At 38.9% G+C, this 24,350-nt stretch overlaps 1 protein-coding gene across 2 annotated transcripts in view; it reads right to left on the bottom strand.

Annotated features, from left to right (window-relative positions):
• The window catches only part of PREX2 (phosphatidylinositol-3,4,5-trisphosphate dependent Rac exchange factor 2), a 326,634-nt gene that overhangs the window by 159,078 nt on the left and 143,206 nt on the right, over nucleotides 1-24,350 (bottom strand). For both annotated transcript variants that reach the window (XM_017341384.3, XM_002710460.5), the window contains exons 15-22: nucleotides 24,079-24,151; nucleotides 20,765-20,907; nucleotides 20,526-20,618; nucleotides 18,281-18,429; nucleotides 12,785-12,870; nucleotides 8,800-8,936; nucleotides 7,264-7,381; nucleotides 4,638-4,822 (exon numbers count right to left, since the gene is read on the bottom strand). In XM_017341384.3, the coding sequence (XP_017196873.2) occupies nucleotides 4,638-4,822; nucleotides 7,264-7,381; nucleotides 8,800-8,936; nucleotides 12,785-12,870; nucleotides 18,281-18,429; nucleotides 20,526-20,618; nucleotides 20,765-20,907; nucleotides 24,079-24,151 (984 nt within the window). The remainder of the gene's footprint in view (nucleotides 1-4,637; nucleotides 4,823-7,263; nucleotides 7,382-8,799; nucleotides 8,937-12,784; nucleotides 12,871-18,280; nucleotides 18,430-20,525; nucleotides 20,619-20,764; nucleotides 20,908-24,078; nucleotides 24,152-24,350) is intronic.

Here is a 24,350-nt window from a genome sequence, read left to right as displayed (position 1 = left end):
TCGTAAGTTAACAACACAGGTGAATTTCATGACTGCTCTGCTCTTAGTAGCTTCCCGGAGTTACCGGGCTCATGGAGACACAGTTGTTGAAATGATTTGACTTGTCTGTTTACAATCTGAAGTTGTGCTGTCTGCTGGCTATAAAAGCTTGCTTGGGGAGGTGAGTGGACTTCAAAGACTCTCTGCTGGACAAATCAATAAATTGTGATAAGGGAATACATCTCTTATATTTCAGTTGATGTCACTCAGAATATTTTCTCTTACTTTAGTGGTAGAATAAAAAAAAGAAGAAAAAGAAAGAAAAAGGAAAATCAACAGCATTCTTGCTTGTTCCAGAGAGCCCAGCATAGAGATTGCATTTAACAAATGCTTGCTGAGCAAATCAATAAATGAAGTTATATTGATAAAGTACAAATGACTTGGAGGGTCTGAGCTCCAGCTGACAAAAGTTCAGATAAAAGCAACCACCTGATGTTTTCAATTAGTAAGTTTCATTGATCATCTGAATCAATGGTAAGGCAGTGTGTACTGGGGGTGAGCAATTAGTGTAAAATGTATCACTGAGAATTTCCAATGAACTGAAAGTTAATTATGTGATATCTTTATGGGTAGCATCAGTGGTTGTTCAGAGACCACAAGGATTGGTTGTATCTTTAATTATATTTTTACAGTATCCTGTGAGTCACACAATGTACAGAAGTTATGTTTATTTGAGTTTCCTCACTACCTCTGTTTCCCTGTTATGGTGAAAATGGAAAATGAGTGTTTTGTTTAACCAGCAGTCTAGAACTCATGGCTGACTTTATCATTAGCCATGTGATCTTGGCCAAACGTCATAATTTCTTTGACTTTCTCACATGCAAAATAGAAATGGATATTTGCAGTACTAACTTATACAGTTGTCACATATAGAAAAATCCGTGTAGGGCGGGCACCGTGGTGTAGTGGATTAAACTGCCACTTAGAATGCCAGCATCCCTTATTGAAATGCAGATTCAAGTCCTGGCTGGGTATGCTTCTGATCCAGCTCCCTGCTAACACACCTGGGAAGCAACAGAAGAAAGATGGCCCAGTTACTTGGGCCCCTTCCACTCCCAGATGGAGTTCCACGCTCCTGGCTTCCACTTGGAATAGCCGCAGCCATTTGGGGATTAAACTAGTGGATGGAAAATATCTCTCTCTCTCTTTCTCTCTCTCACTCTCTCTCTCCCTTTCAAATGAATAAATAAATTTTTAAAAATTGATATGAATTTGCAAATCTGAAATAGCAAGAAAATGAGGTATAATAATTTTAATTACCTGGTCCCAAACTTTTATTATGTGTATGGGAAGGCATTATATTTTGAAAACATATATTTTTGTTTGTTTGTTTTCCTAATGTCCTTTATTTGAAATCATTGTAAATCAGTATCCAATTTTAAGCCATAAATTGAGTTCATTAATTTGTTTCTTTTTAAGGATGTTAAAGCCTTTGTTGTGTTCAAAGGCAGAAACTGCTTTGTTAGTTACCCAGTCACCAGAGCGACATTGGTTGACTGCAATGTACCCACTATATTTTCCATTTGTTAAGGCAGAATTTGGTATTTTTCAAAGATGTATTCCTCATTTAGGATGGACAGCATTACAGTACTATTTGTTTAATAGGTGTGAGGAGAACAAAAGGTATACTCTACACTCCAGCCTCTTCCTGTAACCTAAAAGCAGGTGGGACGAGACTGTGTCACACTGAAGCAGGGTGAAGAAAGGTCATTTAGGTTTTTGAAAAAACTTCAAACTGATAGAAAATTGAAGCAAAAACAATAGCTATGCCATAATGTTCAAACATTAGAAGTATGTCAAAATACAGTATTTACTTCCATGTAATATGATGAGGATGAATAAATCATTACTTAAAACTTCTCCATGTTTGCCAAATTTTACCCAAAGAGGTGTGTGTGTGAGAGAGAGACAGAGACAGAGAGAGAGAGACAGAGAGAGAGTCAAAACACATCCCCTGCTTGCTTGTTTGCTTGGAAGCAAGGGAACAGGGTGAGGGTGAAGACAAGTGGGAGTCAAAGCTTGTCAGGCAAGACAGAGGGAAAACTACGTTAAGGGAAGGCTTAGGGTTCTTCTGCTGATGGCTGGGGGAGGAGTGTGCTTCACACATTATGCTGCCTCTCCTTGAGGGCACTGATGGTTTAGGCCAGATAAGGCTAAGAATCCCATGTTGCTTCTGGCTCCATTGCAATCCTCATAATGTAGCTGTAGTAGCACTAACGTGGAAAACATATATTTTAATCAAGAGATAAAGGCATACAATGCCATCATTGTCGCTCCCCCTCTTCGTGGAGGAACGACACAGGACCCTGCGCTGTTCTTTTGTCTGCTCGGCCCTTCCCGGGTTTGCTGCTGGTCCTTCCCGGGTTGGCTACCAACCCTTCCACCTCCGTGGAAGGGCGGTTCCCCCTGCCACTTTCCCCACTTCCGCGGGGGAGCAGCACACCACTGGCCGGCTCTCTCAGGGGCTGCACAGGTGTTCCTCTTAGATGTTCCTGGTGCATGTTGTCTCTCTCCTCCTTTATAGTCCTCTTCCGCCAATCCCAACTCTGCTACCCACACGCCGAGTACGCTGCTCTCCTCCAATCAGGAGCAAGATCAGCTCCTGCAGCTCAGTCAATCAAATTGGCGAGAGGCAGCTGTGTAGAAGCTGTTTACTCCCTTCTCAGCACCATATTGTGGGAGAGCAGATGCATAGAATAAGTCTTAATTCGAGTAACTTAGTCTAGTCCGAGTTGCTCCCCACAATCATAAAGGTGGGATTTATCAAATTGAACTTTCAGAATGTAAAAATATTTTTAAGATAGATAATTTGGATCTCTATATTATTTTTCCCACTAAAATTTGAAAATTGAATATTATAGATGCTAAATCTACCTCAATTATATAAATCTGAAACAACAAAATCAAAGCAGTGAAGCTACATCACATTTTTCTTACTTGTCAAGTCTGAATTCTCACAGCACAATATAAAGGAAGAACGAAATACTAAAACCCAGACCGGTGGACACAGTAGGAGTCTGATGGATTTTCCTGGTAGAAGAGCCATGAAAAGCAAGCCCAGAGTCACCTCTTTGGTGCCACATGTTTTATCCATTTGAAAATAATCTTCCTTCCTCCCTCCCCATCTTGCTTTAGACAAAGGACCTTATGGTGATGTCCTTCCCAACTGAGAGTTATACAAATGTCTGAGGTACTATTTATACACTAATCCCAGGTTCCCTGAAGTTTTATGAAATATGGAAATCCTCATATTTTACAACTTCAAATACTCTCCAGAGGATTATGTATATTTATTTTTTCATGTAATTAACTTATTTCCTTCTTTTTCAGGTGAAACATTTCATATTGATAAAAGAAAATTCTGAACACTGTAAGGAAGAAATAGGCCAGTGAAAAAACTGTGACATCAGCAAGTATCAATTTTTACAAGGAAATAAAAATATCTTTTCTGTTTTCAAATTCTACAAGAGTGTACAACTTTAAAAAATGATTTAGGAATATTTTCAACAGAAGCACTATGTTTTGAAAAGGATTTACATGAATGCATAATATTAGAAAATTCTATGTAAAACAAATATAGGTATATTTTCTTTTTTAAAAAATATTTTAAAAATGTTGAGATAACATACCTTAATTTACATTACAGTTAAAGGCTTACTGCTCCATTAAATAAAGAGTTCAACTAAAAAGTAAAAGATTGCGGCCAGCACTGTGGCACAGAGGTTAAAAGCCCAACCTGTAGCACTGGCATCCCATATGGGTGCCAGTTCAAGTCCTGGCTGCTCCACTTCTGATCCAGTTCCCTGCTAATGTGCCTGGGAAAGCAGCAGAGGATGGCCTAAGTCCTTGGGCCCCTGCACCCATGTGGGAGATCCAGAAGAAGCTCCTGGCTCCTGGCTTTGGATTATCTTAGCTAAACTACTGCAGCCATTTGAGGGGTGAACCAACTAATAGAAGACCTCTTTCTCTGTCTCTGCCTTTTTCTGTAACTCTTTCAAATAAATAAAATAAATCTTAAAAAAAAAGTAAAGGACCATAGTTCAGCAGGAGCCCTTGCCTATATCCCTATATGCCTAAATATGGATTTTTAAAAAGCACCCCTTGCCACCTGCATGAGTGACCAGAATTGAGTGTCTGGCTCCAGCTTCGGAGTGGTCCAATCCTGACTACTGCTAGCATCTGGGAAGCAAATCCGTGGATTGGAGCTCTATTTCTGTCTCCCTGCCTCTCAAGTAAATGAACAAAATAAAAATCATTTCTAACTTTTTTTAAATGGAGCTCAAAAAAAGCACCACTTGCTATGAAAACCACCTGAAACATAGTCATGATACTGAATAACAGACACAGCCAACTTAAGTGCAGTGGAGTCTTTGAGACATCAGATAACACCTGTCTGGGCAAGCTCCATCTAACTTAACGTAGTGCTCCAAAAGGATTGATAAAAGGAAGACTGTATACATCCTGAACAATGGGGATGAATAAAGAAGTTGAATGAGCTAACATCACAAAATGTATAGCTATCTACATTTGTAAACGTGGGGAAAGTTCCAATTGCTTTATGTAGAACAAAGAACCTGTGTTCCCAGGGTCACGCGTACCTTAGCAGTTAAGCTGAAGAACCCTTTGGGCTCGATCATCTTCTCCACCACGTTGCACTTTATCCCAGCTGTGCTGTCGTACTCATATACAACCCCGTATTCCAGGTGGACGTTGTCCACCGTCAGACTCACATGCTCCTTCTTCCCATCAATGATGGCCATGGTGTTGAACTTGTCAATGACCTCTGGAATAAAGACAATTTTAATTCAGACAATTTGTGAAGGATCTGTTCGTCTTCTCAAATAATTTAGATTCTCTGAATTATTTATAAAGAGTTCTTTAAAGGAAGGCCAAATCTGATGTGTTAAATGAAGCATCTATTCTTAACATTTTTAAAAACAAGAACTTAAAAAAAAAAAAAAAAGGAATGCCCAAGTGATCCAAATCTCACCATCCCAACATGACTAGTCTTATCTTTAGGCATGTTCTTTGATCTGCAGACCATATGTTTACTTTTTTGTGCCAATATAAACATTATACATGCAGTTTTGTGGTGTTTTTTTTTTTTATTTAAAACATGCAGGACTTAAAGTCAGAGTTTCTAAAATTACTTCAAACCTTGGATGAGCATTTTCTCAAAGAAGTAAAAACTACATAAATAAGGCCATACTGAAGCAGACAGGAGGTACAAGAATGTTTTTTCTTGGCAGACAGAGTGCCTGCAGTTTCCCACACAGCATCTTATGGAAGAGCTCATTGAGAAAATTCACCATTGTTTGCTATAATAAAACTTCCATCAGGAATGTCTACCTTAGCCTATAGTCTACTGGTGATAAAACACCTAAAATCTTAAGTGAGAAACTGCTGGGAGCACTAGCAGCAAATATTAAATAAGCAAAAACAGAATTAAATTAAATAGGTAAACACAGAATATTGATTTACCTTAAAGCAAACTTAAGTCTCAGAATTGCTACAAATCAATTTCCAGAGCATCCTATCAAGCAATCTACCTTCCAGTGTGGCCCCAAGGTTGATTTACTCCAAATGCGGAATAAAAGCCTGGGACAAACATCCTGAGATTTGTCCTATTTTTGAATAATGTTGTCTTATCATAATGCCATCACTGCTCCAAAAAGGTTGATGTATTTCTGATATTGCCCATGATTTGAGTAGGATCCAACCAAGCAGCCTTCCAGAAAAAGAAAAACAGTTCTTCCTAAGCATCTCCCATAGGATCAATTGTATAGGAATTATGCAACAAGAAATAACTCTTTGGTGTCTGTCACCAGTTCCTAACAAGGAGCTTTTGAAACCCCTGAAATTTACTGAGTGACAAAGGACACAAGAGCATCTCTGATTATTCATAAGGTGCTCCTTTCTTACACACCAGAGGTTATGCTAGTGGGTGACCTGGGGCAAGCCCCCAGTTAGTGTCAGGATGGAGGCTATGGTCAAAGGAACCAACCACGAAACCAGGGGGTTGGAAATTTCAGCCCCACCCCTAGACCTCTGGAAAGGGGACATGGTCTAGAGAGTCAAGTCAGTCATTAACGCTTGATAATTTAGTCAATCCTGTCTAGAGAATGGAAACCTCTAATGACAGAGTTTGGAGAGCTTCCACACATCAGGAGCATGGTGCTAGCCAGACTCCATGGGGGCAGAACTCGTGCTCCAGACCGGTGGACTTCACTCTATGCACCTCTTCGGCTGCTTGTTCATTTTGTACCCTCTAAAATAAACCAGTGATGATAAGTAAAGTGTCTTCCTGAGTTCCCATCAACAGATGGATAGAGAAAACATAGTATACATACACAAGGGAATATTACTCTAAAAATAATAAAATCCTGCCATTTGCAGCAGAAGGGATGGAACTGTAGGTCATGATGTTAAATTAAATAAGCCAGGCACAAAAAGACAAATACTGCATATTCTCTCTCATATGCGGCACCTAAACAAGCCTCAATAGGAACACAGAACAGTAACTACTACAGCTGGTAAGGGTAGTAGAACTAGAGGGAGTTTGCATAATGAGTACCAAATCATAGTAAGATAGAAGGAATAAGTTCTTGGTGTTACCCGACTTATCGGTTGACCACAATTCACAATAACTTATCATATATTTTCTGAAAAATAGAAGGTTCTAATCATAAATTAATGACAGAGACAGGGAAACAGAAACAGGGTTGATCAGTACACACTGTATACAGGAATTGAAACGCCACACTCCAATTCAGGAAAAGGGCATTCTGATTAGATAGATGGGGAGGAGCTGAGGTTCCTCTCTCACTCCAGGGAGATGCAATCCTGTTGGTCTGTGAGCCACACTGTGGTACCAAGGCCTGACAATACTCCAAACAAGGAAACCAGTTGGGATTCAATCCCTACTGTACCATCTAACTAGGCTGGGCAAGTCCCTTAAACCATATGTGCCACAATTTCTTCTCCCCTAAGATAAGGATGATAATTACTATACCTACTTTATTAGATTCCCTTTTGAGTAAAATCAGCCATGTAAATTATTTTAAAAGTGCCTAACAACAGGATATGGTTATATTAACACATAACTAGTAATGTACTTGACATCTATTTGAAAATGACATAACAAAGTGAACTTCAATATTTGGGAGTAGACATGAGCACAGTGGGAAATGGGAGAAGCAAATGAGAGAAAAAGAAGGAACCTACCTTCTACTTTGCAGTCAAAGGCATCCCCCGCTTCATCTCCAGGGGGTTTGGAGTTAGACTTTTGAAGGTCCTCTTGTGCACTCTCAATGCTGTTATAAACCCATTGTATGGAGTCTTGCTGGAAATGAGGGGGAAAGAAGCCTCAGAACTCTTAGTGATTCCTAAAAGCATATTCATTTCATTCTCGTGCTTCAGAAAGAGGGTTGGCCATTTTATGTATTCCTTTAGTTTGTTTAAAAATAATGAAATATTAAATTTGTTTAAAAATAATGAAATTTGAATGAAAATAATCACCATTGGAGACTAACAGAAAACCAATGACAATTATATTGTTTAACAAATATTTTAAGCTTAAAGCTTATCTTCCAAACATAGTGTTTTATGTAAATTCTATCTTCCAAAGACATGCTCCAAAGGACATGTTTTAAATAGGATGTATTCTCAGATGTCTTACTTAAATTCCTCAAGGATATCTTAAAATGAATTATAAAATATAGCTTAAAATAAACCACCATTTTCTGATGAATTAATTATCTATAACTGTACAAATTCCTTAAATGCTCTAACAGTCACATATATTTTAATACATTTACTGCTTTCTTGAAGCAAACCAATATGAAAATTGGAAGATCATTCATCTTACTGAGTCCCCAAGTCATGTAACTCTTTTAATCTCTCCATGTCATAAATCATCTCATATTTTAAACTGAAACAGCATTTCCAGTCTTTAGAGAAATGAGAGAGATAAAATAGCCACTAAATAAATGCTTAAAGAGCAGCCTTTCTTTAATGTCTACATTTTTCTTGGATAAGATAAATGCGATCAATCAAATTGAATCACATTATTGAAGTACAATATGTATTGTCTGGTTTTTTCCTGTATTAGCCTTACAATTGTGTTTATTATGCTGCTGTAAATCATTAAAATGTTAGTTAATCATGATCACCCCAGAATCAAGAGAAATCATCACTGCTTATTTAAGTCACTAAGCTTTGCAGTGGTCATTTTTGTGGCATGGATACCTGACAGAGTATACTATTTAGGTGAATTTTTTTCTGATTTATTGCTTTTGTAATCATTTCTCTGACTGGCATATCTGTAAGAAGGCAAACAGTTAAAAAACTCTACCAGAGACTATATGAAACCCACCCACGATTTTCATTTTTTCAGAAAAGCCTTGTAATAAGCAGTGTATTTATAATCGATGCATGCAGACACACAATGATCATCATACATTCCAAAGCAATCCTAAGAAAATAATTCAGTTATTTGGATTCTACCTCGATAAACACTTAGGATAAATATGAAAAACCTGAGTACTTTTAAAACAAGTAATAATATTGTCACAATAAAATACAGTCATTTAAACACAATTATAATTATGCAGATAAGGCAATCATCATGAGATTTACAGTGCTGGGCTTAATTCTGAACTTAGCATTGGAAACCACCACGATCTCTGGCACTATCCCATGGGTCCCCCAGGTCTCACAGCAAATATCCAAGCAGACCCAGGTAAGAAAAGAGCTGCTCACCCTGGTTGGCCGCCTGTGCTTCCTGCAGGCTGTCACGTGGGCAATGACACTCGCGTGTGTCTCCTTGCTGACGTTGATTCCATTTACTTTGATGATACACTGTCCAGGGTGAAGGCCAGCAGCTGCGGCCACAGTTCCTTTAAAGACAAATGGGAAAATTGACAAAAACTAAATTCAGGAAGAAGATCCATTTTTAGGGGCTAGCGCTGTGGCATAGCAGGTAAAAGCCACCACCTGCAGTGCTGGCATCCCATGTGGGCAATGGTTTGAGTCCTGGCTGTTCCACTTCCAATGCAGCTCTCTGCTAATGGCCTGGAAAAGCAGCAAGAAGATGGCCCAAATCCTTGGGCCTCTGCACCCGCGTGGGAGACCTGAAAGAAGCTCCCGGATCCTGGCTTCGAATCAGCCCAGCTCCAGCCATTGCAGCCATTTAGGGAGTGAACCGGCAGATGGAAGATCTCACTCTGCCTCTGCCTCCACCTCTCCGTAACTGTATCTCAAATAAATAAATCTTAAAAAAAATCCATGGGCCAGCGCCACGGCTCACTTGGCTAATCCTCCGCCTGTGGTGCCGGCACCCCGGGTTCTAGTCCCGGTTGGGGCGCTGGATTCTGTCCTGGATGCCCCTCTTCCACTCCAGCTCTCTGCTGTGGCCTGGGAGTGCAGTGGAGGATGGCCCAGGTCCCTGGGCCAAGCACCCACATGGGAGACCAGGAGGAAGCACCTGGCTCCTGGCTTCGGATTGGCGCAGCAAGCTGGCCTCAACGTACCAGCCGTAGCGGCCACTTGGGGTGTGAACCAACGGAAAAGGAAGACCTTTCTCTCTGTCTCTCTCTGTCTCTCTCTGTCTCTCTCTCTCACTGTCTAACTCTGCCTGTCAAAAAAAAAAAATCCATTTTTATCATATACACAATAAGAGAGGCCATTTCAAAACATAATAAAGGTCTATGTGGGGAGCAATTGGGAGCAACTCGGACTAGACTAAGTTACTGGAATGAAGACTTATTCTATGCATCTGCTCTCCCACAATATGGCGCTGAGAAGGGAAACAGCTTCTACACAGCTGCCTCCAGTTCAACCAATAAACTGTGGGACCTGCTCCTGATTGGAGGAGAGCAGCGTACTCGGCGTGTGGGTAGCAGAGTTGGGATTGGTGGAAGAGGACTATAAAGGAGGAGAGAGACAACATGCACCAGGAACATCTAAGGTGAACATCTGAAGGAACACCTGGGCAGCCCCCGAGAGAGCCGGCCGGTGGTGTGCCGCTCCCCCGCGGAAGTGGGGAATGTGGCAGGGGGAACCGCCCTTCCACGGAGGTGGAAGGGTCGGTAGCCAACCTGGGAAGAACCAGCAGCAAACCCGGGGAGGGCCGAGCAGACGAAAGAACAGCGCAGGGTCCTGTGTCGTTCCTCCAGGAAGAGGGGGAGCGACAGTCTAGATAGCATGTTCTTAAAAACTTTGGTTCTGATACCAATAACTTCTCAATGTATTTCTGCTTTTGAACTCATCATTCAATCTATGTGATTAATAGAATATTTCCCTACCTTCCTAGGAATGTTTGAAGGAATATTGCAAAGTGACTTTCATAATGCTAATCAGTTATTTTCCCTTACAAATGTCTAGTCAATCTAATTTTCTAAATTTATATATATTTGGCATACATTACATGTTATATATGGCATAATTACATAAATATTTATATATATAATGGGAAAATGAGAAAGTCAGAATGTGCCTCATCTTTCTTTACAACATCTCTAAATAATGACATAGTAATCGCTTTTATTTTTTAAAATTCCAACGATTTAATATTCACATAAAAATGAATTATTAAGGAAAAAAACTTGTCAATTAGCAACTTATGTGGAATGGATTTTCTCAGAAAAAGAATTTAGAACATGTGCAAAGGGCCAGGAACCAGAGAATTTGTGGAGAATAGAATTAGTTGGGTAACAGCAACTATTCAGTCATTTTGATTGCATAGATATAGATAAATTGTTTATTTATTCTACTTATTTGAGAGGCAGTGAGAGACATAGGGAGAGGCCAAACAAAAAGGGGAAGAGGGTGTGGAGACAGAAAACAAAAAATCTCCCATCAGCTGCTTCACTCCCCTAAAGGCCCACAAGAGCTGGGCCAGGCCAAAACTAGAACCCAGGAATTCAATCCACATCTCCCACTGTAGGAGGATCCAGGTACTTGAGCTATCACCTTTTGCCTCCCAGGGTGCACATTAGCAGGAAGATGAAATTAGGAGTGGAGCTGAGACTTGGACATAGGCACTGATACGGGATGTGGGCATTCCCAGCAGTGTCTTAACTGCTAAGCCAAATGTCAGCCCCAGTATAAAGTTTCGGTGGCTAAAACTTTAAAATTCATTTCATGGTAAGAATATTTCCATGATTTATAGGAATATTTGAGGAAATTATATTTATAAAGCCCAAAATAGTTCTTAAGTCTGAAAATTTACATCTTTGAGTTATTGGAACACAAGTATACATATATATAGTTAAATAAAATACAAATAGACAGTCTTATATACTTAGCTAAACTGAAGCTTGAAGAAAATTGGGATTGAAGAATCAATTCTTTAATCAAATTTTTTAACTTTTATTTAACAAATTTAAATTTCCAAAGTACAGCTTTTGGATTACAGTAGCTTTTCCTCTCCATAACTTCCCTCCCACCTGCAACCCTCCCATCTCCCGCTCCCTCTCCCATTCCATTCTTCATCAAGATCATTTTCAATTATCTATATATACAGAAGATCAATTTAGCATATATTAAGTAAAGATTTCAACAGTTTGCACCCACACAGAAACACAAAGTATAAAGTACTGTTTGAGTACTAGTTATACCATTGATTCACATAGTACAACACATTAAGGACAGAGATCCTACATGGGGAGTAAGTGCACAGTGACTCCTCTTGTTGACTTAACAAATTGACACTCTTGTTTCTGGTGTCAGTAATCACCCTAGGCTCTTGTCATGAGTTGCCAAGGCTATGGAAGCCTTTTGAGGTGACCAACTCCGATCTTATTTAGACAAGGTCATAGTCAAAGTGGAAGTTCTCTCCTCCCTTCCTCACTCAGAGATCTTTCATTTAGGGGTGTGTGTGTGTGTGTGTGTGTGTGTGTATATATATATATATATATATATATATTTTTTTTTTTTTTTTTTTGCCAGAGTGTCTTGGCTTTCCATGCCTGAGAAACTCTCATGGGCTTTTTAGTCAGATCCGAATGCCTTAAGGGCTGATTCTGAGGCCAGCGTGGTTCAGGACATCTGCCATTCTATGGGTCTGCTGTGTATTCCGCTTCCCATGTTGGATAATTCTCTCCTTTTTAATTCTATCAGTTAGAATTAGCAAACACTAGTCTTGTTTATCTGATCCATTTGACTCTTAATCGTACCATTATGATCAATTGTGAACAGAAATTTATCACTTGGACTAGTGAGATGGCATTGGTACATGCAACCTTGATGGGATTGAATTGGAGTCCCCAGGCATGTATCTAACTCTACCGTTTAGGGCAAGTCCGATTGAGCATGTGCCAAACTGTACATCTCCTCCCTCTCTTATTCTCTCTCTTATATTTAACAGGGATCACTTTTCAGTTAAATTTAAACACCTATGAATAATTGCGTGTTAATTACAGAGTTCAACCAATAGTATTAAGTAGAACAAAAAAATACTAAATGGGATAAAGTTGTTCATTAACAGTCAGGACAAGGGCTCATCAAGTCATTGCTTCTCATAGTGTCCATTTCACTTCAAATTTTTAACAATGATAAATATGCCAAAGGACAATTTTTAAAAAAATATTGTTTCCAGAATGTACTACCATTGATTTAATACAGTGAAAATATGTCTAAAGAGAAAGTTCATAAATGACTATGCACATTTTAAACATATTTTTATCTGTAAAGAATACCCCAAATATTCTGGAAGGTTGTCCTCCACGTGAAATTAACTTCTTACCTCTTCCTACTGCATGTACAACCGATGGGCCAAATCCTCGGATCTGGAATCCAAGCCCATCAGCTGAATCTGGGATTTTCACTGTCCTAAAATCAATTCAAAAATGAGGTAAAATTAATTTTAAATGCCCAAACTGGTTAAAAGCCTACTCCCTACACCTTTGCTTATTCTTTCAATAAATCCATATTGGGGATCTACCATATGAAAGACACTGGGTTAGAAATGCTTGGAAACAAACAGCATTTTTTACCCTCACACAGGTACATAGTAGACATGCAATTCACTTTCTAAAGTGAATACAGACTTACGGAGTATATCCTGAAAAGCTCTGAAGCTAGACTAACCTAGCTATGAATCATCAATTCTGTACTTAGTTATTAGATAAACTCCTGAACTTCTCTGACACAGTTTCAAAGAAAGATAACGTCATTAAGGAGCTAGTGCTGTACATAGTCGGGGAAGCCACCACCTGAAGCACCAGCATCCCATATGGGTGCTGGTTCGAGTCCCGGCTGCTCCACTTTCGATCCAGCTCTTTGCTGTTGTCTGGGAAAGCAGTGAACGATGGCCCAAGTGCTTGGGCCCCTGCACCCACGTGGGAGACCCCGAGAGAGCTCCTGGCTCCTGGTTTTGGATTGGTGCAGCTCCAGCCTTTGTGGCCATCTGAGGAGTCAAGCAGCAGATGGAAGACCTCTTTCTGCCTTCCTCTGTAACTCTGCCTTTCAAATAAATAACTAAATAAAGTCATTAAAACCTATTCTGCATCATAAGGATTAAAAGAGATACAATTGGGAAACTACTCTGTGCTAGGCTATTAAGTATTTAACAGAACAGCAGCTTCTTTCCTTAGTTTGCTATTATAAAGAGAATATGAGTACCCCGTGAAAACTTTTTATAAAAGTTCATATAAAAAAGAGACACAGAATTGATACTTTTCTACCTGTTGAGAACTTCATTAAAGAACTAATTATAAAGCGCTGATCTGTCAAACACTACTTCAAAATAATTTAAGAATATGATTAACATTCCTTTTTATGTAGCGAGATTTTAAAAGACTACATCAAAAGGTAAACTTGAAAAGAAATTTTTCCAATGAATCCATATGAAGGGATGGTGACTGTGAGTCAACTGTGACAGCAAACCAGTGAAGGATGTTCAATTTGTCACTAATAAATGAGATACGCCACAGAAGGAAGCCAGAAATCAGATAGCAACAATGAAAAGCAGAGAACACAAGATAAGATGGAGCATCATAACAATGAAAATGAGTATAATAAATTGCAGTGGAGAGCAAATACAAATGAACACAATGCAATAAAATTGTGATGGATAGCACTTGATGCCCGAGGAACAAGTGGTTTCCAAAAGATGAATTAATCAAGAAATAAATGTTGGCACCACTGCAAGGACACTTTAGACAGAGGTCTAAAGATAGGAACAGCAGAATCTATCTGCCACTTGTAAAGTAGCTGCTGGAGGCAGTTTGTGCAAGACTGTTTGCATAGAACACTAGAGAAAGCTATGGACTGCATTTAGGCCAGAAGGCAATGGCACACACTGCAACCTCAAGAACGACCCAGGCAGGGGTTCTGAGATAGAAATGCTAACTGGGATGGTGGTCACAGAATCAATTTACCCTTCAGCCTCCCATCAGCACTGTATGGTGTACCGGCTGAATCATTTCCTTTGAATAGCACATAGTTATGAGTGCCTGTCAAAGTGAATTTTAATTTCACTGAAAATAAAAGATAAATCAGTAAAAAATAGGAATAAATACATATTCTGGTGAGGGTGGCCCCAAAACAGAGGCAGCTCATGCTTTTATTTTTGAATGAGCATTTACTTTTGCTAAAATAACAGAGCTTTCAGGCCATGGATATGGTTGCTCTTGGACTAGCAGCAATTCACAGTGGCCTCTCAATTCTTTCTGAACAAACTGCATTTTTTTCCTTTACAAAATTGTATAAAACACCATGAGACCTATTTGGTTAAAATATTGGGACCCCTTAATAAATGAACACTGTAAAACTTGTTTCTTTTGTGGGAACACTAAACTGCCTATTAAAAGATTGACATTTACACAAGAGGAATGTTTTATTTCTTTCAGTAAATAAGTGCCCTAAATCATCTACTTAAAGCATTTGAAAAACTCCGGTGTGTTATCAAATCCAAAATACACCTAGAATCCAAAGAAAATTCTGTTGTATTTATCCTTTTTTTTTTTACCATTTTCCCTTCAAAACACATTTCTATTTAAATTACAAAAGGCTATTGTAAGAAAATATGAGAGAGGTTTTATAGGGCCCATATATTAGGATAATGGTGTAATGGAAGGATTATAAATTTCAAGCAACTTAAAAAGACAAAATGAGTTTGCCATCTTCAAAGATGTCTTCAAATGAATGCAAATATGCTCTTGATGTAATAAAAAAGCAATGAAAAAATAAATGATAAAACACATGAAAGAATCACATCACTAGATATGTGGGCTGAACACTAAGGTTTTTTTTTTTTTTTTTTTTTTAAGATTTATTTATTTGAATGGCAGAGCTACAGAGAAATAAGAGAAACAGAGAGGGAGGTCTTCCATCTGTTGGTTCAGTCCTCAAATGGCCACAATGGTTAGTCTGGGCCAGGCCAAAGCTAGGAGCTTCTTCTAGGTCTCCCACGTGCGTACAGGGCCCCAAGTACTTGGGTCACCCTCTGCTGCTTTCCCAGGTGCATGAGCAGGGAGCTAGATGAGAAGTGGAGCAGCCAGGACTTGAACTGGCACCCACATGGGATGCTAGCACTGCAGGCTGAGGTTTTAACCTGCTGCAGCACAGTGCTGGCTCCGTACCTAAGTTCTTTACAAACCTAGATTTATTTAGCGTTCTTGGGAGCGCCACAGCATAGGTACTCTTATTCTCATTTTACAGATGAGGACATTAAAGTTACACACGTAGCAAGTGGTAAGGCATGAACCTGACATCTAGGGTTCTAGATAACTCCAACACACACTGAGGGAAGTGTCAGTAGACAAAGGTTCCTACTATGCTCACCCAGCATCTCACTCTAAGACTGAGGATTTGCCTCTGGCTATTTAGTTTTGAAGTTGATGGCCTCCAAGTTTTCCAGCTGTTGAAATTTCTAGGGTCAGAAGGGCAATATTTGTAGAGTTAAATCAGGGAATCACAGGGCCAGTCTTTTATCTTTATTAATGATTGCTGTGAAATAGGACTTTGTCCTTTCCAGTCTGCTTCCTTTGCAATGCCCCCAGAGTGGCAGCAGGTAGGCAACTAGGATCTCCTATCCTGGGCAGCTTTGGGAAAAAGGAAGCAGCAGTGATACTTAATTAGCTTTAGAGGGAAGATATTATTGTGGTTCTTTGCTGCCCTCTAGCCCAGTTTTTCTAAATTAGTAACTTCAGTGAGGCACTCCTTCAGACCACCTGGTAAGTCGTTAGCAGAAACTAAGGCAATTGTCTTAATGACTTAATACTGCCACAGAAACAGGTTTGCTAGGAACAACCTAGTAAATCATGTTACACTGTACTGTGACCCAAGCAGAGAGCAGTGTTCCCTGCTATTCCTGAATATGTAATAAAACATAATATTACATATATGTAAGGGATACTATATGTACTTACCAGTATTTCCATGAGTAACTAAAATAAATAACCTTTTCATTTTTGAAGTGATAACCTTCATTTTTCATAAAATTAATGAAATTGGTTATTGCTATCAAGAACTGATATAAGTAGATTTTTAAAACATAATTTTCATACAATCATAGTGCATTAAGACATTGTGCTATGCACTTTATTATCTCAATCAATTAGATAAACTCATGGTGTATATCTGATTAAAGAATAATATACTGTAGATGGAAATGATTTGCAAAGGAACATCCAGTGTCTTTCAAGTGTACCCATAATATGATTTTTTTTTGATAGGCAGAGTTAGACAGTGAGAGAGAAAGAGAGAAAGGTCTTCCTTTTTCTGTTGGTTCACCCCCCAAATGGCTGCTACGGCCGGCGCACTGCGCTGATCCAAAGACAGGGGCCAGGTGCTTCCTCCTGGTCTCCCATGCAGGTGCAGGGCCCAAGCACTTGGGCCATCCTCCACTGCCTTCCCGGGCCACAGCAGAGAGCTGAACTGGAAAAGGAGCAACTGGGACAGAACCGGCGCCCCAACTGGGACTAGAACCCGGGGTGCCTGCACCACAGGCGGAGGATTAGCCAAGTGAGACGCAGTGCCAGCCAACCCATAATATGATTTTAATACATACACAAAAAGAAACATCACAAAGCAGCATATAGAACATGGCCCAACTCTATAAGTGCATAATTGTGTATGTTTATCAATACTTAGAAAAATTAACTCTACATTTCAAAAATATATTGAAAATATATTGAAATCTATATTTCAAAAATGTAACAATTGCTATTTGTGGATGATATTATTATACAAGAAATGACTTCCTTTGGAATTATTCAATTTTTCTAAATTTTCTTTAATATATATGAATATTTTTCTAAGGATAGGTAGAAACTAGAAGGCAGGATACTTCAAAAGTTCATGGGAAATTCATATTATGAGAAATTATGCAGGGACTTCAAAGTTTTTTGCACCATAATAAACACATCTTTTCAATTTTATATGAAAGTTTTGAAGTACTCTTGCAGATACACAGAAATATAGACAGATAGATGACAGACTTTTTTAAAGGAATTGACATATTATTAAGTACAAATAAGCATGGAATATTTCAGTATTGATCCCACATGTTACAACCAATCAATTAGTTGAATCTAATCAACTAATACTTCTTAAAATTCTTTTAGCATACACATTCTTACATGAAGTTCTTTTTTGAATAAAGATTTTATTTCATTTATTTGAAAAGCAGAGTTACAGAAGGAGAGGAGAGAAGAGAGAATGAGAGAGTGAGTGAGAGAGATATCTTCTATCTGCTGGTTCACTCTCCAAATGGCCACAATGGCCAGGGCTGGGCCAAGTTGAAGCCAGGAGCTTGGAACTCCATCCTGGTATCCCACAGGGTGGCAGGGGCACAGGCACTTGGGCCATCTTCCGCTGCCTTCCCAGGTGCATTAGCAGGGAGCTGGATGGAGCAGTGGCTCAGCAGGGACTCAAACTGCCACTCATCTAGAATGCCAGCATAGGCAACAGCTTAAGCTGCCGTACCACAACTCCGGCCCTGAACATGCAGCTCTTTATTCTCAAGTGTTCTGCTAACTTTTCCACCTAGTGGTTACACTCACCTAATCCACAGCAGGAACATTTAGGCAATCAGAGAATAGCATTATTTCTGCTGAAAGTATCTAATTCAAGTAGCAATTTTTCACATCATCTAAAGACCAGTATTAGTGACATTGATGAGGTTTAAATGTTCTAAGAAATTACATGCTTAATAATAGACTTTTAGTTAAATTTTCCATTTTATGCAGTTATACATAATTGTTTTTCAAAATCCAAGATTAATCATACAACTTACTCCCTTGGTTTTGTGCTCACAAGAACTCTTAGAGGTTTTCTGCTATTTAAGCATGATTTCAGGAAGCAATCCACTTCATTGAAAGGTCTCATAAAAACTAGGTCACCATTAATGGCAAAGATCTTTTTCCCAACTTCCATGCCAGCCATCTAAGAGAGATATTGCAAAAAAAATTTAAATTATATTAAAGCAAGAACTCTACTTTTTCAGAAAATTTGAATCCAAAAATGTTCAGGGCTTACATAGTTTGACATTTTAACACACCTGTAATGTTTTTATACAAACCCACAAAGCAGAACTGTGGATGACATAACACAGTCATCATTATCTTTGACCTCGTTTTAAATTTGATCACACAGCTTTATTGAAATTTTTCCCACTTCCTTTCTTGCCATAACACAGTATTCCTCCTGTGACCATTTTTTTTGTTTTATTTCATAGTTCTTTTTCTTACTTAATCCTTTTAACTAAATTGAGACTAGTTTAATTTTTTAAATTATTTATTTAAGAGAGAGAGAGAAAGAGAGAAAAAAACAAAGACACAAATTGTCCTTCCCTGCTTTACTCACAAAATGGCCACAACATCTAGGACTGGACCAGGCTGAAGACAACAGTGAGCCTAGAACCCAAACCAGACCTTGCATGTGGCTGATCAGGAACCCTGAATCTGAGCCATCAGTTGTTGCCCACTAGCAGGAAACCAGAATGGGAAGTGGAACTGGGACTCAAACCCAAGCACTTGCTATATGGAGTAGGCGTCCTGATACTGCTGCACCAAATGATCACACCCTGCTTAATGTTTTAACTATGTTTCCCATTTATATCCAATTAACTCAGAGTTTCAACCTCTGTATACAGAGATTTATGACATGCAAATATGCATCTGTAGCCCAACATTAGCATTAATCTATCTGGTAGAGAGCAGAGGAGTGACCTGACATCTAGGCAGAGAGCCACAACAAGAATAGGGCTGTCCAGGTGCAAAATGCTGAGAAGAGGAAAAGGAAGACATTATCCTTGCATGCCAACCACGACATTCTTGCTAACCAGCTCTCCTGCCCATAAACTACTACTGTATTGGTTGTCAGCTAAGTAATGAAGACCAGGGATGGGGCCTTTCATCAGCAGCCTAGCCAACAAAGCTGTGCTCTGGGAATATCCTCTGAAATGGCCAAGAGAAACATTTCCTTCTCATAGAAAATTACTAAAAACAGTCATTTGTTGGCCAGGTTCATGTACAGTATGAGTTTTTGTTTGAAATTACTGTGTTATCCAAAAAGATTTGTCTTGCATTTGTGTTTTGCTAAAAGACAGAGACCTTAGGCATGCACAGATAGCAGGATGGGTGACAGTTTGCTGCTAACTTCAAAATAAATTCAAGTTAAAAACTAGATTTCATTAGTTCTCACATTCCCTAAGACAGATCTGAATATGGAGAAACTGGCTTGAATGCTAAGCAGCTTACAAGCCAGGTAGCTTGTAAGGTGACAAGACTTCCAAACCTGAGGGAACTACAAAAAGTTCACGGAAAATGCAATTAAAAGATAATTTGCATTTTGGTGCAAAGAATTTTAAAAGCCATGCAGTCTGTTTCAATGCATGCTTTTACCACAAACTTTTTAAAGACACTTCATACTTGGGATATATCATGGGAAGGTAGACTTCATTAAGACATGATTTTTTTTTCTTTTTGGTTCACTGCTGTATTCCCAGAGGTTAGAACATTGCCTAGCACATAACAGGCATTAAATAAATATGTGTAACGAGTGATCAAGAGATCTCTTTGTTTACAAGGTGGGTAAAGTGAAAGAATGTCAATCAGTATTAATTTAATCAGAAAATGAGTTGAAGCATGTGTTTTACTGTTAAAGGTGACAGTGAAATGGAAGACGTAGCCCTAGAACGAACAAAATAACTATCTCACACACATAGTATAGTCCAACACTATGCAGGTCCCGCAAGTTTCCAGATTGGAAAGACCCAGGGATATAGAATGAGTTATTTAGCCTCCTGGGAAGTAAAGAAGTTCCAAGCTATATGTCTCTATAAAAATAGTACCCTCTCTCACCTTTATTGCCTTCAATTATCCCTGAGTGCCTACTCTTGAGCTAGGCTACCATCCATCTTGCTTCTAAGAGTAAGATAATTCATAGAAAATATCTCTAGTAAATATACTTGAGAGACTGATTTCTATTGGTTTAGAACTTTTATATTAATTTAAAAGAAAATTTATCATTTACATTACCTCAGCATTAGATCCCCTTTCTACTAACTTTATTATTGGAACTTTATTTTTGTCTTCTAACCCAAAGCCATAGCTGCCTTCATTAGATTTGATCTGAAATGCAAAAATAAAAATGTTACTGATAAAGCAAATTTTTAAGCAATACAAATCAATGATGTAAGACACAGCACCATCAAAATTGTTTATTTAATCTCCTGGTAATGTCCAATCAAGAAGAATATTTATATTCATAAACTTACCAATAATGACTTAGCTATGACATTTTCCACAACCTTTAAGTCATGCTTCATAAGTCGGTGTTTCATATTTGATCCTTCCATTTCTTCATCCGCAAAAAAGCGGAAAAGTAGGGGCTCATCTTTGAATTCACTTTTTTCAAGGACTACAGAAACAAATTGTTTCAATTAACCCAAAACTCAAATTCATTTTCCATAGCAGTAGATATCTGGTAAATAACCTCAACTTTATATTCCTAGGACAAATCACAGTCACAAACATCCCTAGGATTTTTTTTTCTATTTCTTTCTATAATTCCAAAGCAATGATCCTTTAAGTTTAGGTTACAAAAAGAATTTCGCATTTTTAAACTTAGTGTGTTTTCAATTCTAATGATTTTATACTTAACCAAGTCTGTCACTTTTCAGATTAAAATCAAAATAAATAAAATATTAAAATGAATCCAAAAAAGGCCAGTGTTGTGGTACAGTAAGTTAGGCCACTTTACTGACTACTCTATTTCAGATTTAGTTCCCTGCTAATCCACCTGGGAAGGCAGCAGAGGTTGCCTCAAGTACTTAGGTTCCTGCCACCCATGTAGGAGACCAGAATGTAGTTCCTGGCTCCTGGATTTGGCCTGGCACAGCTCTGACTATTGTGGGTATTTGGGGAATGAAGCATCAGATAGATCTCTCTCTGGGTCTCTCTGTCTCTCTCTCTATTGCTCTTTCAAATGAATAAATAAATGTTAAAAAAAATAGAAACATATGGTGTTTTTTTATTTGAAAGAGTTAGTGAGAGAGAGACAGACAGACAGGTCTTCCTTCCGTTGATTCACCCCCCAAATGGCTGCTACAGCCGGAGCTACACTGATCCGAAGCCAGGAGCCAGGTGCTTCCTCCAGGTTTCCCATGCGGGTACAGGGGCCCAAGCACTCAGGCCATCCTCCACTACCCTCCCGGGCGACAGCAAAGAGCTGGACTGGAAGAGGAGCAACTGGGACCAGAACCCGGCACCCATACAGGATGCCGGCGCCACAGGCGGAGGACTAACCAAGTGAGCCGCGGTGCCCACCCGTGTATGGTGTTTTCAACTTGTAATTAACACTTTCAGCATGTCTTTAATATTCTGAACAATCATGGGAAAATTTGAATGAGTGAAGTGCTGTCCTTTTATGTGTGAGTAATTCTCACTGTGGTCACTTTTGTTCTAACACTTTAAACTGGAAATATGTCTACTGGATGAAATGTGATTTTAGTTTCCACAAACTCTTAGTTCTTTGTTTAAAAAAAAAAAACTTGAATAATTGTATTTCTCCAAAAGTGATTTCTTTCCCCAATAATCCAAATGCTAATATTTCCCTTCAAAACCCCTAGATATCCCTGGAAGGCACTGATCATGTCTGGTTTATGTTTTGTTGGCTTTCTTTTAAAATAAGACTACAGGGCCGGCACTGTGGAATAGCAGGTAAAGCCGCCGCCTGCAGTGCCGGCATCCCATATGGGTACCAGTTCAAGTCCTGGCTGCTCCACTTCTGATCCAGCTCGCTTTAATGGCCTAGGAAAGCAGTAGAAGATGGTTAAGTGCTTGGGCCCCTGCAACTTCATGGGAAGACCTGGAAGAAGATCCTGGCTCCTGGCTTCTGATCAGCACAGTTCCGGCCTTTGCGGCCAATTGGGGAGTGAACAGTGGATGGAAGACACCTCTCTCTCTCTCTATTTCTCACTCTGCCTCTCCTCTGTTTAACTCTGACTTTCAAATAAATAAATAAATCTTTAAAAAAGACAGAATAAAATAAGGCTACATTCTAATAAGAAGAATACCCTGACAATTATCAAAATACTTTTAAAAAATGGGATCTTCTCCATTTCTTTTCATCTGCCCTTACGTGCTTTGAAGTGTACTTGTTGGGAGAGGCTGATGCATTAAAACACAACTACAGGGAAGACAGTGGTCCCTGGGAACAGTAGAAAGCATCAGGCTTGTAACTTCTGAACCTGTTTCCTCATCTATACAGTAGAAGCAACAAAACCTTCATAATGTTGAATAAAACCAAGATGAGGTAGTACACGCAAGTACCTTGACAACTGTAAGTAACCAAAAAGGACCACTATTTTATTTCATTGTTTTTATATAATTCCAACAAACAATTGTTGATTAGATGAAGGAACACATTGATTTTTGGATGGGAAGACTGGCTGGCAACATGAATTTACAAATAAAATGATCAGCTCCCAATTAGAAACAAGCCATTTCTAACAATAGGATTAAGAATACATTTTAGATTGAGTTAATGGTACAAGCACTTTCCCAAAGCTCACAATCCACCAGTCTGTCCAAAGGAGCAAGACTGGGTACCAGTGAAGGTGGGCATAAGCCAAACTGCTTGTATTTCACTGACAAACTCTTAGATGGAAAACTGTCTTAACTCAATGTTTAACAATCAATGTTTACAAATATTACTTCTTATGCATGCTTTATATTAAAGATGAAAATAATCAGAACTTGTGAGGATTTTCAGTTCGATATTATAGTTTTAACTGCCTTAACTGTCATTAATTTCTTTCATTCCATAGTTTGTTTTTTTAAGGACCAAATAACCTCATCGGAGCCCACACAGGGATCTAGAAAGAGTAGAATGGCATGGAACTGAGAAACATATGATAACTATATGATTTCAACATTTCTGTAACTTTTGTCCTTTACTCTCTTCTTCGTGAAACTGTAACAATTCCTTGAAAACAACTGATAAATGGGCATAAGTGTTATCAAATATTTATAAGCATATTAATAATAGAAAAGATTGGGTTTATGTATTCTATGAATAAAGGAGAAAAAATTGAGTCTTCTACTTTGAAAAGTTCAACAACTTTGTAAAACATTGAAAGAAATCAATCTTTAATGGCCAAAAAGAACCAATTAGTTTTTCCAGAGATCTGTAATTTTGTTCCCTGAGGAAATTTTGAAAACATTCCCCTAAAAAAAAAAAAAACAAAAAATATCCTACCATATACCTCTCATTTAATCATTCTAATATATACTGGCCTTCAGTAAAACCAAATAGTTTCAAAGAGATATATGAACTTTCCAAACAGAAAAAGCAACAAAACTTCTACTGAAGTTGTTGTTCCTCTGGAATCAGGACAGTGTAGAAAACTCAGAGCAAAGCCATGGCCACTGATGAAGAGTAGCAATCTGACAAAGGAGCGACCCCAGCAGGGAAACTGAAAGGACTCAGGCTTGAAGACCCCCTGGGTGCCCTGCAACACTTAGCAGTGCCGGGAGAAGAAGCAAACAATGAAACACATCCGTAAGCTTCCAAGGTGAAAACCCCTACCATGGTGCATAAATCCATTATCACAGAGTCCAGTGCCAAATATCATCGCCTCTTCTCTGGTGCGGCAATCCCCCTGTCAATTCAAAAAGCACTGTATGAGTTAAGAGGCCAGGGCAGACGTGGCTGCATCTTCACCACACGTGCCATTCCCAGCACTGCACTGAAACAAAGCCACTCACGTTGTAGCAGGCAGTGCTTCATAAGACAAGAGGCATCTAATTGTTAGAAAATATTCACTTGTTTATGGAAACATTTTCTTTTGATATTAAGTG

This window comes from Oryctolagus cuniculus, chromosome 6 (genome assembly GCF_964237555.1).
Source record: "Oryctolagus cuniculus chromosome 6, mOryCun1.1, whole genome shotgun sequence".
NCBI lineage: Eukaryota > Metazoa > Chordata > Mammalia > Lagomorpha > Leporidae > Oryctolagus > Oryctolagus cuniculus.
This window is presented reverse-complemented; position numbering and strand designations above follow the sequence as displayed.